The 14,603-nt window shown below is 46.1% G+C and overlaps 1 protein-coding gene across 4 annotated transcripts in view; it reads left to right on the top strand.

Moving 5' to 3' along the window:
* The first annotated feature begins 2,066 nt into the window (after positions 1–2,066).
* The window catches only part of rmc1 (regulator of MON1-CCZ1), a 57,984-nt gene continuing 45,447 nt past the window's right edge, over positions 2,067–14,603 (top strand). For 2 of the 4 annotated variants that reach the window (XM_061239888.1, XM_061239891.1), the window contains exon 1: positions 2,067–2,137. Coding sequence is in view for 1 of the 4 variants with exons in the window: in XM_061239892.1 (XP_061095876.1) it covers positions 2,132–2,137 (6 nt within the window). In the remaining 3 variants the exon portion in view is untranslated. The other 2 variants (XM_061239892.1, XM_061239889.1) reach the window with 2 other exon arrangements.

Consider the following 14,603-nt stretch of genomic DNA (forward strand, 5'->3'; position numbering starts at 1 on the left):
AGGATCCCAGTATAAGTATAAACCCAGACACGGACTAAATCTATTTTAGAAACAATACTTCTAACATTCATGTGCAGTAAACCAAGACCATTTCTTTCTTTAAAATCAGCAGGGGTGGGCAGATTAGAACAAGACACAGGGCCAGGATTTGGTTCAATATTACCCGAGGTTAAAAGCAGCAGAACTAGAAGATGAGATTTCTTCTTCAGAGCATTGGAAAGGTGGTGTGGGAAGGGCCAACAGAAGCAAAGATACATTGTAACATAGTAAAATTTAACGATTTCACTCGTATGTGTTCCAACACATTGTCACAATGAATAGGTTTGACGGCCGAATCAAAGTGGGACACGGTACAAGACAGATACTGAAAATGAATAAGTTGATGATGTCCATCACTGGGTTGGTTATGAATGGAATAGTTGCTTAGAACCAACAGAAGCAGCGCAGATGAAAACCAGGGTCCCTTTGAAAAATATATGGTGTACAATTCACTCAATTGCAGTACCTTTTGGGCCGTCGGCACGCTGAATGGAGGCTGTCGAGTGAGACTGCGCATGAGTAAAACCCTTCACTGAGGTATGGGGTTTAGGGAGACCCTGTATGGACGCAGTGAGTAAGGAACGCAAGAATTGCCCTTTGGGCAGCTGGAAGTGCTTTTCACGGGGCCGTATGTTTCAATGTTGGGAATACACTATAACCAAAAAATCAGGCAAACCAGAATCCAGCGAGTGCTGGGTTGTTTTCAGGTGGTATTGAGTTAAAGTTAAAATTCCAGTCATAGAACTGCTCCCTGAAGACTTGAGACTACTGAAAGCCTATTATTCCATTACATTAAAAAACTCCTCATATGTGATATAAAACAACAACAACAAAATAATATCCTTAAAGTGAATAAAACGTCCAAAAAACTCAAAAGACATAAGAATAACTTACAAGACAAACAAATACACCATCCTGCTTGCAGCCATCTTGGAACATAAAACGGAGAACCTAGTTACACCACTCTCAAGTTCACACAGTTGCCATGTAGCCTATTCAGTAAAGCCTATTGAGTTTACACAAGATATCAATTTCTATGAAAAACTGAAAATATGTGGCTGTGCTTCAGATATGTGACCGTGCTTTGAGAAAACTGGCTTTAAATATTTGGTCATTTAACCTTTTCTCATCATAAAATACACCCACAAAACAGGAACTATTGTATGAAATAGTTACAGTATATTTGTAATTTCAAAACAGTGATAAGTGCTCTCCCTATTGAGATATAACAAATACTTCAAATAGTGCCTACAATTTTTTATCGCTCCAATCAATAGGTAATTACTTTGTGCCAGGTAGTTATTCCACAATACCTTGCATATGAATACTTGGAGAATAGTGGCTGTTTACTGTATTCATGTAGTTCAAATAGCAAATGACTATGTGCATATTTGGGCGTTGGTCTTTTAATGAAGTGTGGGCATGGTAAATCTCAGCGTATTGCTATGGTGTTGCAGCTGAATGCGGAAGTTACATTGTGATTTTAACACGGCTACTGTGCAACTGTCGACCATCCTGTCTGTTACACACGTAGGGACACAATCATGCATAAAAATATAAAGATTACCATACAAAATATTATTATTGTGTATTTATATCAATCTACAACGTCATTATGGATCGTCATACAATTGACCATTGCAGTAATTTGGGATTATACTTCATCATTTTGCCTGCATGAATCATTAGCATTTTCTTCCTGCAGTTATAGTAAACGAGGAGAACCTAGGCATTGGTTCATTCTTCATAGAGATCTCTCCACAAATGCAATGCCTTCCTTTTTAACAGGAAGGCATGACCACCCCAAATTGGCACACACCATGACATTCCATAAACACAGGGGTGTTTACTGATCACAACACAAATATTATTAAACATTCAAAAAGGGTACCTATTACTCAAACACTACACCAGGCCTTTATGTTTAAAACACTACATGGACACGTGCCATTAAACTTACCGTAAGTGTTACACAACACATAATTGATTTTATGATAACGCAAATGCACAGATCGCGAACGTACCCAACCATATAGCCGTCTAAGGACGGGAGCGCGCTTCCCTAGAAGCACCAGGAAGAGAGCCAGCCGATATGGCGGTAAGAAGCTATGCCTATACCAAGCACGGTATATTAAATAAATAACTTATTTAACTTACTCACAGACATTGTCCAAAGGCACATATCTTTTGGGTTAACATGCATATTTTATCCGAGCACAACCGTATTTGCAGAAACGCGTGAATAACTTAATGAATGAAACTAATGCGTGTGAAATGTTTGGCGAGTTCTAAATGCATGTATGCACCCATACGTTTATACTCACGCAAACTCAACACATAACGCATCTCACAATACAAATGAATAAACGTGAAGGGAACATATGCATTTTATGAACGCAAGTCCATAATTTATAAAAAGCGCATATTAGAATTCAGTTCGGCCACAATAAGGACGCGTGAGGACGCACAAGTTAGCTGCGGCATCACAAAGAGTCAGTCTTCAAAACATGCTCTCGCCTGGTATAGAACATACTTTTATGATAGGAAGCGATAGTGATTCACAAGCCCCAGGAATGAGCACACTTGTTTTCTGAACTTGGGTTGGGGACCCGCCGAAAGGGCCGTGATTTTATCAACCAGAAGACTGACTTGTCCTTGCCTGTAGAGCTTTCCCAGGTAATGTACTTCCCTCCGGCCAATCACACACGTCCCTGGGTTTGCTGTGAGCCCCACCCTTCATAGGGTCTTCAGGATGGCTCGCAAAACCTGCATACGCCACTGCCAGTCATTACTGTAGATGATAATGTCATCCAAATAGGCAGCAGTGTATGCAACATGCGGTCATAACAGCCTGTCCATCAGACGCTGGGAGATGGGTGTGGAAAAAAAAGAGCAGTGCCCAACTGATCCAGCAGCTTGTCCACCCAAAGTTTACCTCCATCAGCCACATGGTAGCCACAATGTTAGCAACACTGTGAAGGCATTTCTACCGCACTCGCCTGAACATTTTAGAATTTCAGAACTTGTAAGTTGGCAAATTCTAACCGTGAAATGTCCCAAAAGAGAATGAAAACCTGGTAAAATAACTGTCAAGATACAGGAGTTTCTTTACAGACGATTCTGGTACTGTAAAGATTCTGGTAGGTTCTGGTACTATGGCCCATTCCCAGTTCTGCTTTGCAGACTTATTATTGTGGATGATACCGGGTTGAATGCAGGGTAGGTGATGTTAATTATAGTGTCCACCCCTGATAGAAAGAAAGCACAAAGGTTGTGTCACGTTGATGTTTCAGGTTTACTATGCTCACAAATCCGTCGAGAAATGTGGGAAACTTGTTACCTTGCCTTGCGCTGTGTCGTACGCATTTTTCACCATTTCAAATTCATAAAACACCATTTTGCATTACTTTAATGGCATTTGGCAGACACTCTTATCCAGAGCGACATACAGTTGATTTAGACTAAGCAGGAGACAATCCTCCCCTGGAGTAACACAGGGTTAAGGGCTTTGCTCAAGGGCCCAATGGCTGTGTGGATCTTATTGTGGCTACACCAGGGATCGAACCACCGACCTTGCAGATCCCACTCATGTCCCTTAACTGCTATTTTGGTACACTGTGGTACACTTTGCATACACACTCTTCACCTCGGATCAGTTTCATGTAATTTTCGTGCTCTGTTCACCAAACATCATATTTGAGAAGGTAATCCTTTTTTTACATTTGGTCTGTTCAGAAATGTGTTTCTGTGTTTAGTTGTGAACAAATCACAATGTATATAATTTACATTGTACATTCGTCATTTGGAAGCAACTAGCGTAATCACTCTTCAAGATATGCACATTTTTACAAACTAGGATCCTGAAAGCAGGAAAGTTGGAATTGCTCATTCTGGTCATATCTCAAGCTCCAAAATGTGTATTGAGCTAAATGTGTACATACGTATGACAGGGAACCTTCCACCATCATAAATTTGTCATTTGAAAGCGATTAGAGTATTCTCTCTTCACGATAACCAGATTGTGTCAAACTAGGATCCTGAAGCGGAAAGGTTTGAAATGCTCATTATGGTCATATCTTTAGCTCCAGAACATGTAAAAGCCAAATGTGTACATATATCATATTGAACCTTCCACCATCAAAAATGTTTCATTTTGAAGGAACTAGTGTATACTCTGTTCAAGAGATGCACAAATTGAAAAACTTTGTTCCTGAAGACCGGAAAAGTTGAAGTGTTCATTCTGGTCATATCTCAAGCTGCAAAAGGTGTACATGGCTAAATTGACAATGTATGACATGGTACCTTCCACCCTAATATATATGTCATTTGTAAGCAGTTATAGTATTCTGTCTTCAAGATATGCACATTTAAAAAAACTTTCTTCCTGAAGGCGGGAAAAGTTGAAGTTTTCATTTTGTTCATATCTCACGCTGCAAAAGCATTACATGGCTAATTTGTGTATGAGACAGTACTTTCCATCATAATACATATGGAATTTGTTGGCCACGATAGTATTCTTTCTTCAAGATATACACATTTTGACAAACTATAACCTTGGAAGCAGGCAAGTATGAAATGCTCATCATGGTCATATCTTAAAATCCTGACGGTGTTTAGGGCTAATGTGTATGTATAGTATAAGGAATCTTCTATCATCTTTCACATATCATTTTGAAGGAACCAGTGTATTCTTTGTTCAAAATATGCGCAATTTGAAATAACTTTGTTCCTGAAGACTGGAAGACATGAAGAATTCATTTTGGTCAAATCTCACTCTGCAAAAGCATTACATGGGTAATTTGATTGTAGATGAGACAGTACCTTCCACCGTAATACATATACAACCACCTAGCAACTGTTTAGCAACCACCTAGAAACACCCCGCAACACTCTAGCAACCCCCTAGCAACCACCTAGCAACAACCTGGCAACACCCGAACAACGCCTAGCAACCACCTAGCAACATCCTAGCAACACCATAGCAACCACCTAGCAACATGTAGCTAATTACTAGTAGCCTACTGTGAATGTGTTTGGTGAAACCTTTTAAGCTCTCATAATGCTCTTAAAGGGTAATTCTATCATATCACATACTGTCTTACAGATTATTTCTGTGTTAGTTACCACGAATCAAAAGCGTATCAACCACCAAGCAACTCGCTAGTAACCAGATAGCAACACCCTTGCAATCCCCTAGCAACACCCAAGCAACCAACTAACACACCTTAGCAACCATATAGCAATACCCTAGCAACCACATGCAACACCCTAGCAACCATGTAGCAACACCTAGCAACCACCTAGAAACTGCTTAGCAACCACCTAGAAATGCCAAGCAACACCCTAGCAACCCCCTAGCCACCACGTAGCAACACCCTAGCAATGCCTATCAACCACCTAGCAACACCCTAGCAACCAACTAGGAACAACCACCTAGCAACTGCGCAGCAACCACCAAGCAACGCCTAGCAACACCCTAGCAACCACCTAGCAACTGCTTAGCAACGCCTAGCAACTCCCGAGCAACCACCTTGCGCCACGCTAGCAACGCCTAGCAACCACCTAGCAACACCGTAGCAAAACCTAGCAACCACCTAGCAACTGCATAGCAACCACCTACAAATACCTCACAACACCCTACCAACCCCATAGCAACCACCTAGCAACACCCTAGCAATGCCTAGCAACCCTCTAGCAACAACCTAGCAACAACCTATAAACGCCTAGCAAGCCCCTCGCAACCACCTTTCAATACCCAAGCAATGCCTTGCAACACCCTAGCAACACCATAGCAACCACCAAGCAATGCCTAGCAACTCCAGAGCAACCACCTTGCAACACGCTAGCAATGTCTAGCAACACCTTAGCAACACCCTACCAACCCCCTTGCAACACCCTAGCAACACTAACAATGCCTAGCAACAACATAGCAACACCTTAGCAACCACCTAGCAACACCAAGCAACCACCTAGCAACAGCTTAACAACAACCTAGCAATGCCTAGCAACACCTAGCAACCACATAGCAACCCCCTAGCAACCACCTAGCAACACCATAACAACACCTAGCAACCACATAGCAACCACATAGCAACCACATAGAAACCACCTAGCTACACCCTAGCAACCCCCTAGCAACCACCTAGCAACCACCAAGAAACTATTTAGCAACCACCTAGCAATGCCTAGCAAGAGTATTAGAGTATTCTCTCTTCAAGATAACCACATTGTGTCAAACTAGGATCCTGAAGCAGAAAGGTTTGAAATGCTCATTATGCTCATGGTTGCTAGGGTGTTGCAACCACATGCAACACCCTAGCAAGACCCAGCAACCACCTAGCAACTGCTTAGCAACCAGCTAGAAACACCTCACAACCACCTAGTTAAACCTAGCAACCACCTTAGCAACCACATGCAACACCCTAGCAACCACGTAGCAACACCTAGCAACCACCTAGAAACTGCTTAGCAACCACCTAGAAATGCCGAGCAACACCCTAGCAACCCTCTAGCCACCATGTAGCAACACCCTAGCAATGCCTATCAACCACCTAGCAACACCCTAGCAACAAAAGTTGAAGTTTTCATTTTGTTCATGTCTCACGCTGCAAAAGCATTACATGGCTAATTTGTGTATGAGACAGTACTTTCCATCAAAATACATATGGAATTTGTTGGTCTTTCTGCAAGATATACACATTTTGACAAACTACCTAGCAACTCCTGAGCAACCCCCATGCAACCACCTTGCAACACGCTAGCAACGCCTAGCAACCTCCTAGCAACACCGTAGCAAAACCTAGCAACCACCTAGCAACTGCATAGGAACCACCTACAAATACCTCGCAACACCCTAGCAACCCCCTAGCAACCACCTAGCAACACCCTAGCAATGCCTAGCAACCCTCTAGCAACAACCTAGCAACACCCTATAAACGCCTAGCAAGCCCCTCGCAACCACCTTTCAATACCCAAGCAACACCATAGCAACCACCAAGCAACGCCTAGCAACTCGAGAGCAACCCCCTTGCAACCACCTTGCAACACGCTAGCAACGTCTAGCAACACACTACCAACCCCCTTACAACACCCTAGCAACACTAGCAATGACTAGGTGCTTGCTAAGCAGTTGCTAGGTGGTTGCTAGGTCTTCCTAGCAGGTTGCTAGGTGGTTCCTAGGCGTTGTTAGGGTGTTGCAAGGTGGTTGCGCGGGGGTTGCTAGGCATTGCTTAGTGGTTGCTAAGCAGTTTCTAGGTGGTTTCTAGGTGTTGCTAGGTGGTTGCTATGGTGTTGCTAGGTGGTTGCTAGGGTGTTGCTAGGAGGTTGCTATGGTGTTGCTAGGGTGTTGCTAGTTGGTTGCTAGGGGGTTGCTAGGGTGTTGCGAGGTGGTTGCTAGGTCTTCCTTGCGGGTTGCTAAGTGGTTGTTAGGCGTTGCTAGGGTGTTGCAAGGTGGTTGCTAGGGGATTGCAAAGCAGTTGCTAGGTGTTGCGATGGTGTTGTTAGGTGGTTGCTAAGCAGTTGCGAGGTGGTTGCTAGGTGTTGCTAGGTGGTTGCTAAGCAGTTGCTAGGTGGTTGATAGGTGTTGCTATGTTGTTGTTAGGTGGTTGCTAAGCATTTGCTAGGTGGTTGCTAGGGGGTTGGTTGGGTGTTGTGAGGTGTTTCTAGGTGGTTGCTAAGCAGTTGCTAGGTCTTCCTTGCGGGTTGCTAAGTGGTTGTTACACGTTGCTAGGTTGTTGCAAAGTGGTTGCAAGGGGGTTGCTAGGCATTGCTTAGTGGTTGCTAAGCAGTTTCTAGGTGGTTGCTAGATGTTGCTAGGGTGTTGCTAGGTGGTTGCTAGGGTGTTGCTAGGTGGTTGCAAGGGTGTTGCCAGGCCTTTCTAGGGTGTTGCAAAGCAGTTGCTTGGTGGTTGCTAGGCGTTATTAAAGTTTTGCAAGGTGGTTGCTTGGGGGTTGCTTGGGTGTTGCTTGGGTGTTGTGAGCTGTTTCTAGGTGGTTGCTAAGGAGTTGCTAGGTGGTTGCTAAGCAGTTGCTAGGTGGTTCATAGGTGTTGCTATGGTGTTGTTAGGTGCTTGCTAAGCAGTTGCTAGGTGGTTGCTACGTCTTCCTTGCGGGTTGCTAAGTGGTTGTTACGCGTTGCTAGGGTGTTGCAAGGTGGTTGCGAGGGGGTTGCTAGGCGTTGCTTAGTGGTTGCTAAGCAGTTTCTATGTGTTGCTAGGTGGTTGAAAGGGTGTTGCCAGGCTTTGCTAGGGTGTTGCTAAGCAGTTGCTTAGTGGTTGCTAGGCATTGCTAGGGTGTTGCAAGGTGGTTGCTAGGGGGTTGCAAGGGTGTTGCGAGGTGTTTCTAGGTGGTTGCTAAGCAGTTGCTAGGTGGTTGATAGGTGTTGCTAGGGTGTTGCAAGGTGGTTGCGAGGGGGTTGCTAGGCGTTGCTTAGTGTTTGCTAAGCAGTTTCTAGGTGGTTGCTAGGCGTTGTTAGGGTGTTGCTAGGTGGTTTCTAGGGGGTTGCTAGGTGGTTGCTAGGTGTTGCTGGGCATTGCTAGGTGGTTGTTAAGCTGTTGCTAGGTGGTTGCTAAACAGTTTCAAGGTGGTTGCTAGATGTTGCTTGGTGGTTGCTAGGCGTTGCTATGCTGTTGCTAGTTGGTTGCAATGAGGTTGCTAGCGTGTTGCTAGGCATTGCTAGGGTGTTGCTCGGATGTTGCTAAGTGGTTGTTAGGCGTTGCTAGGGTGTTGCAAGGTGGTTGCTAGGGGATTGCTAGGTTGTTGCTAGGCGTTGCTAGGGTTTTGCAAAGTGGTTGCTAGGTGGTTGCTAAGCAGTTGCTAGGTGGTTGCTCGGTGTTGCTATGGTGTTGTTAGGTGGTTGCTAAGCAGTTGTGAGATGGTTGCTAGGTGTTGCTGGGTGGTTGCTAAGCAATTGCTAGGTGGTTGCTAGGTGGTTGCTAGGGTGTTGCAAAGCAGTTGCTAGGTGGTTGCTAGGTCTTCCTAGCGGGTTGCTAAGTGGTTGCTTGGCGTTGCTAGGGTGTTGCAAGGTGGTTGCTTGGTGTTTGCTAGGGTGTTGCGAGGTGTTTCTAGGTGGTTGCTAAGCAGTTGCTAGGTGGTTGCTATGGTGTTGCTAGGTGGTTGCTAGGGTGTTGCTAGGAGGTTGCTATGGTGTTGCTAGGGTGTTGCTAGTTGGTTGCTAGGGGGTTGCTAGGGTGTTGCGAGGTGGTTGCTAGGTCTTCCTTGCGGGTTGCTAAGTGGTTGTTAGGCGTTGCTAGGGTGTTGCAAGGTGGTTGCTAGGGGATTGCAAAGCAGTTGCTAGGTGTTGCGATGGTGTTGTTAGGTGGTTGCTAAGCAGTTGCGAGGTGGTTGCTAGGTGTTGCTAGGTGGTTGCTAAGCAGTTGCTAGGTGGTTGATAGGTGTTGCTATGTTGTTGTTAGGTGGTTGCTAAGCATTTGCTAGGTGGTTGCTAGGGGGTTGGTTGGGTGTTGTGAGGTGTTTCTAGGTGGTTGCTAAGCAGTTGCTAGGTCTTCCTTGCGGGTTGCTAAGTGGTTGTTACACGTTGCTAGGTTGTTGCAAAGTGGTTGCAAGGGGGTTGCTAGGCATTGCTTAGTGGTTGCTAAGCAGTTTCTAGGTGGTTGCTAGATGTTGCTAGGGTGTTGCTAGGTGGTTGCTAGGGTGTTGCTAGGTGGTTGCAAGGGTGTTGCCAGGCCTTTCTAGGGTGTTGCAAAGCAGTTGCTTGGTGGTTGCTAGGCGTTATTAAAGTTTTGCAAGGTGGTTGCTTGGGGGTTGCTTGGGTGTTGTGAGCTGTTTCTAGGTGGTTGCTAAGGAGTTGCTAGGTGGTTGCTAAGCAGTTGCTAGGTGGTTCATAGGTGTTGCTATGGTGTTGTTAGGTGCTTGCTAAGCAGTTGCTAGGTGGTTGCTACGTCTTCCTTGCGGGTTGCTAAGTGGTTGTTACGCGTTGCTAGGGTGTTGCAAGGTGGTTGCGAGGGGGTTGCTAGGCGTTGCTTAGTGGTTGCTAAGCAGTTTCTATGTGTTGCTAGGTGGTTGAAAGGGTGTTGCCAGGCTTTGCTAGGGTGTTGCTAAGCAGTTGCTTAGTGGTTGCTAGGCATTGCTAGGGTGTTGCAAGGTGGTTGCTAGGGGGTTGCAAGGGTGTTGCGAGGTGTTTCTAGGTGGTTGCTAAGCAGTTGCTAGGTGGTTGATAGGTGTTGCTAGGGTGTTGCAAGGTGGTTGCGAGGGGGTTGCTAGGCGTTGCTTAGTGTTTGCTAAGCAGTTTCTAGGTGGTTGCTAGGCGTTGTTAGGGTGTTGCTAGGTGGTTTCTAGGGGGTTGCTAGGTGGTTGCTAGGTGTTGCTGGGCATTGCTAGGTGGTTGTTAAGCTGTTGCTAGGTGGTTGCTAAACAGTTTCAAGGTGGTTGCTAGATGTTGCTTGGTGGTTGCTAGGCGTTGCTATGCTGTTGCTAGTTGGTTGCAATGAGGTTGCTAGCGTGTTGCTAGGCATTGCTAGGGTGTTGCTCGGATGTTGCTAAGTGGTTGTTAGGCGTTGCTAGGGTGTTGCAAGGTGGTTGCTAGGGGATTGCTAGGTTGTTGCTAGGCGTTGCTAGGGTTTTGCAAAGTGGTTGCTAGGTGGTTGCTAAGCAGTTGCTAGGTGGTTGCTCGGTGTTGCTATGGTGTTGTTAGGTGGTTGCTAAGCAGTTGTGAGATGGTTGCTAGGTGTTGCTGGGTGGTTGCTAAGCAATTGCTAGGTGGTTGCTAGGTGGTTGCTAGGGTGTTGCAAAGCAGTTGCTAGGTGGTTGCTAGGTCTTCCTAGCGGGTTGCTAAGTGGTTGCTTGGCGTTGCTAGGGTGTTGCAAGGTGGTTGCTTGGTGTTTGCTAGGGTGTTGCGAGGTGTTTCTAGGTGGTTGCTAAGCAGTTGCTAGGTGGTTGATAGGTGTTGCTATGGTGTTGTTAGGTGGTTGCTAAGCAGTTGCTAGGTGGTTGCTAGGCATTACTAGGGTGTTGCAAGGTGGTTGCTTGGTGTTTGCTAGGGTGTTGCGAGGTGTTTCTAGGTGGTTGCTCAGCAATTGCTAGGTGGTTGCTGAGTGGTTGCTAGGGTGTTGCTAAGCAGTTGCTAGGTGGTTGCTAGGTCTTCCTAGCGGGTTGCTAGGCGTTGCTTGGCTGTTGCTAGGTGGTTGAAAGGGTGTTGCTAGGCGTTGCTAGGGTGTTGCAAGGTGGTTGCTAGGGGGTTGCTAGGGTGTTGCGAGGTGTTTCTAGGTGGTTGCTAAGCAGTTGCTAGGTGGTTGATAGGTGTTGCTAGGGTGTTACAAGGTGGTTGCAAGGGGGTTGCTAGGCGTTGCTTAGTGGTTGCTAAGCAGTTTCTAGGTGGTTGCTAGGCGTTGTTAGGGTGTTGCTAGGTGGTTTCTAGGGGGTTGCTAGGTGGTTGCTAGGTGTTGCTAGGCATTGCTAGGTGGTTGTTAAGCTGTTGCTAGGTGGTTGCTAGAAGTTGCTAGGTGGTTGCTAGGATGTTGCTATGTGTTGCTAGGTGGTTGCAAGGGTGTTGCCAGGCCTTTCTAGGGTGTTGCAAAGCAGTTGCTTGGTGGTTGCTAGGCGTTATTAAGGTTTTGCAAGGTGGTTGCTTGGGGGTTGCTTGGGTGTTGTGAGGTATTTCTAGGTGGTTGCTAAGCAGTTGCTAGGTGGTTGCTAGGTGTTGCGATGGTGTTGTTAGGTGGTTGCTAAGCAGTTGCGAGGTGGTTGCTAGGTGTTGCTGGGTGGTTGCTAAGCAATTGCTAAGTGATTGCTAGGTGGTTGCTAGGGTGTTGCTAAGCAGTTGTTAGGTGGTTGCTAGGTCTTCCTAGCGGGTTGCTAAGTGGTTGCTAGGCGTTGCTAGGGTGTTGCAAGGTGGTTGCTAGGGGGTTGCTCGGGTGTTGTGAGGTGTTTCTAGGTGGTTGCTAAACAGTTGCTAGGTGGTTGCTAGGTGTTGTAATGGTGTTGTTAGGTGGTTGCTAAGCAGTTGCTGGGTGGTTGCTATGTCTTCCTTGCGGGTTGCTAAGTGGTTGTTACGCATTGCTAGGGTGTTGCAAGGTGGTTGCTAGGGGGTTGCTAGGCGTTGCTTAGTGGTTGCTAAGCAGTTTCTATGTGTTGCTTGGTGCTTGAAAGGGTGTTGCCAGGCTTTGCTAGGGTGTTGCTAAGCAGTTGCTTGGTGGTTGCTAGGGATTGCTAGGGTGTTGCAAGGTGGTTGCTAGGGGGTTGCAAGGGTGTTGCGAGGTGTTTCTAGGTGGTTGCTAAGCAGTTGCTAGGTGGTTGATAGGTGTTGCTAGGGTGTTGCAAGGTGGTTGCTAAGCAGTTGCTAGGTGGTTGCTAGGGTGTTGCTAGGTGGTTGCTAGGGTGTTGCTATGTGTTGCTAGGTGGTTGCAAGGGTGTTGCCAGGCCTTTCTAGGGTGTTGCAAAGCAGTTGCTTGGTGGTTGCTAGGCGTTATTAAGGTTTTGCAAGGTGGTTGCTAGGGAGTTGCTCGGGTGTTGTGAGGTATTTCTAGGTGGTTGCTAAGCAGTTGCTAGGTGGTTGCTACGTCTTCCTTGCGGGTTGCTAAGTGGTTGTTACGCATTGCTAGGGTGTTGCAAGGTGGTTGCTAGGGGGTTGCTAGGCGTTGCTTAGTGGTTGCTAAGCAGTTTCTATGTGTTGCTTGGTGCTTGAAAGGGTGTTGCCAGGCTTTGCTAGGGTGTTGCTAAGCAGTTGCTTGGTGGTTGCTAGGCATTGCTAGGGTGTTGCAAGGTGGTTGCTAGGGGGTTGCAAGGGTGTTGCGAGGTGTTTCTAGGTGGTTGCTAAGCAGTTGCTAGGTGGTTGATAGGTGTTGCTAGGGTGTTGCAAGGTGGTTGTTAAGCAGTTGCTAGGTGGTTGCTAGGTCTTCCTTGCGGGTTGTTAAGTGGTTGTTACGCGTTGCTAGGGTGTTGCAAGGTGGTTGCGAGGGGGTTGCTAGGCGTTGCTTAGTGGTTGCTAGGGTGTTGCGAGGTGGTTGCTAGGCATTACTTGGTGGTTGCAAGGGTTTTTCGTAGGTGGTTGCTAGGCATTTCTAGGTGGTTTCTAGGGTGTTGCAAGGTGGTTCGTAGGCGTCACCAGGTGGTTGCTAGGTTGTTGCTAAGTGGTTGCGAGGTTGTTTCTAAGCAATTGCTAAGTGGTTGCTAGGCATTGCTAGGTGGTTGCTTGGGGGTTGCTTGGTTGTGGTTCGGTGGTTGCTAGGGTGTTTCAAGGTGGTTGCTAGGTGTTACTAGGTGGTTGGTAGGGTTTTGAAAGGTGGTTGCTATGGTGTTGCTAAGTGGTTGCTAAGGTGTTACTAGATGGTTGCTAGGGTGTTGCTAAGTGGTTTTTCTGCTGTTGGTAGTTGGTTGCTAGGTGGTTGCCATGCTTTTTTTGGGGGTGTACTATGAAGGAAGCTAAACATACCTAGCTTTTCTTTGCATAACCTGGCTCCCCAAACAATTGCATTCAGGCCTCACCGGTATTATGAACACCCTAGTAACACCTTAGCAACCACCCAGAAAAACTCTAGTAACACCCTAGCAAACACCTAGCAGCCACCTTGCAACTGCTAAGCAACCACCAAGCAATGCCTCGCAACACCCTAGCAACCCCTAACAACCACCTAGCAATACCATAGCAATTACCTAGCAACACCCCAGCAGCTCCCTAGCAACACCTCGCAACCACCTAGAAACACCATAGAAACACATTAGCAACCACCTAGAAATACCCTAGCAACCAACTAACACACCTAGCAACCACCTAGCAACCACCCAGCTACACCTCATCTCATGCCTAACAACTCCTTAAGAACCACCTAGCAATGCCGTAGCAACCAGGAGATTGGAATGTTGCTATCTGGTCACTAGGGTGTTGCTCGGTGGTTTCTAAGGTAGATCACCAGGAAATACCAGGTGCTGTGATCATTTGACCTGCAATATCAATGGCTTTGCACAAACAGCAGTATCTTGGAACCAGCATCATACTACTTGATTGGCATCTCCATGGAACAAATAACAGAATGTTGATAAATATGATTCCTGTTACATCTTCACATGTTTGCAATTGGTATTCAAACAATTCACAGAAGGAAGACTTCTCACAACATCAACAGATCCTGACTGAGAGTTGATAGTGTCTTGGGGCTGGTCAATGACAAACAAGCCATAATAACCATCCATCCATCCATCCATTATCTTAACCCGCTTATCCTGAACAGGGTCGCAGGGGGGCTGGAGCCTATCCCAGCATAGATTGGGCGAAAGGCAGGAATACACGCAGGACAGGTCGCCAGTCCATCACAGGGCACACACACCATTCACTCACACACTCATACAAATTTATCTATTGCTAGGTTAAAGTCTGGTAGCAACACATAATGTTATGTATTGCATTGTCTTAATGCCATTTCATGGATAACATCACAAAATTTTATTTAGTGTTAAGTGGAAATAGACATTCAGTATGTTGTACGTGAGTTATACCTTTGTCATGCTTCTTGGCACGACTCTGAAAAGATTTTCAGGCACTACCTTTGGGCATTCCTGCCTATTTTGGTAATTCATTTCACTGTGGCAATGAATATTAGGTAGTCTGCCACG

Source organism: Conger conger, chromosome 4 (assembly GCF_963514075.1).
Source record: "Conger conger chromosome 4, fConCon1.1, whole genome shotgun sequence".
Classification (NCBI taxonomy): domain Eukaryota; kingdom Metazoa; phylum Chordata; class Actinopteri; order Anguilliformes; family Congridae; genus Conger; species Conger conger.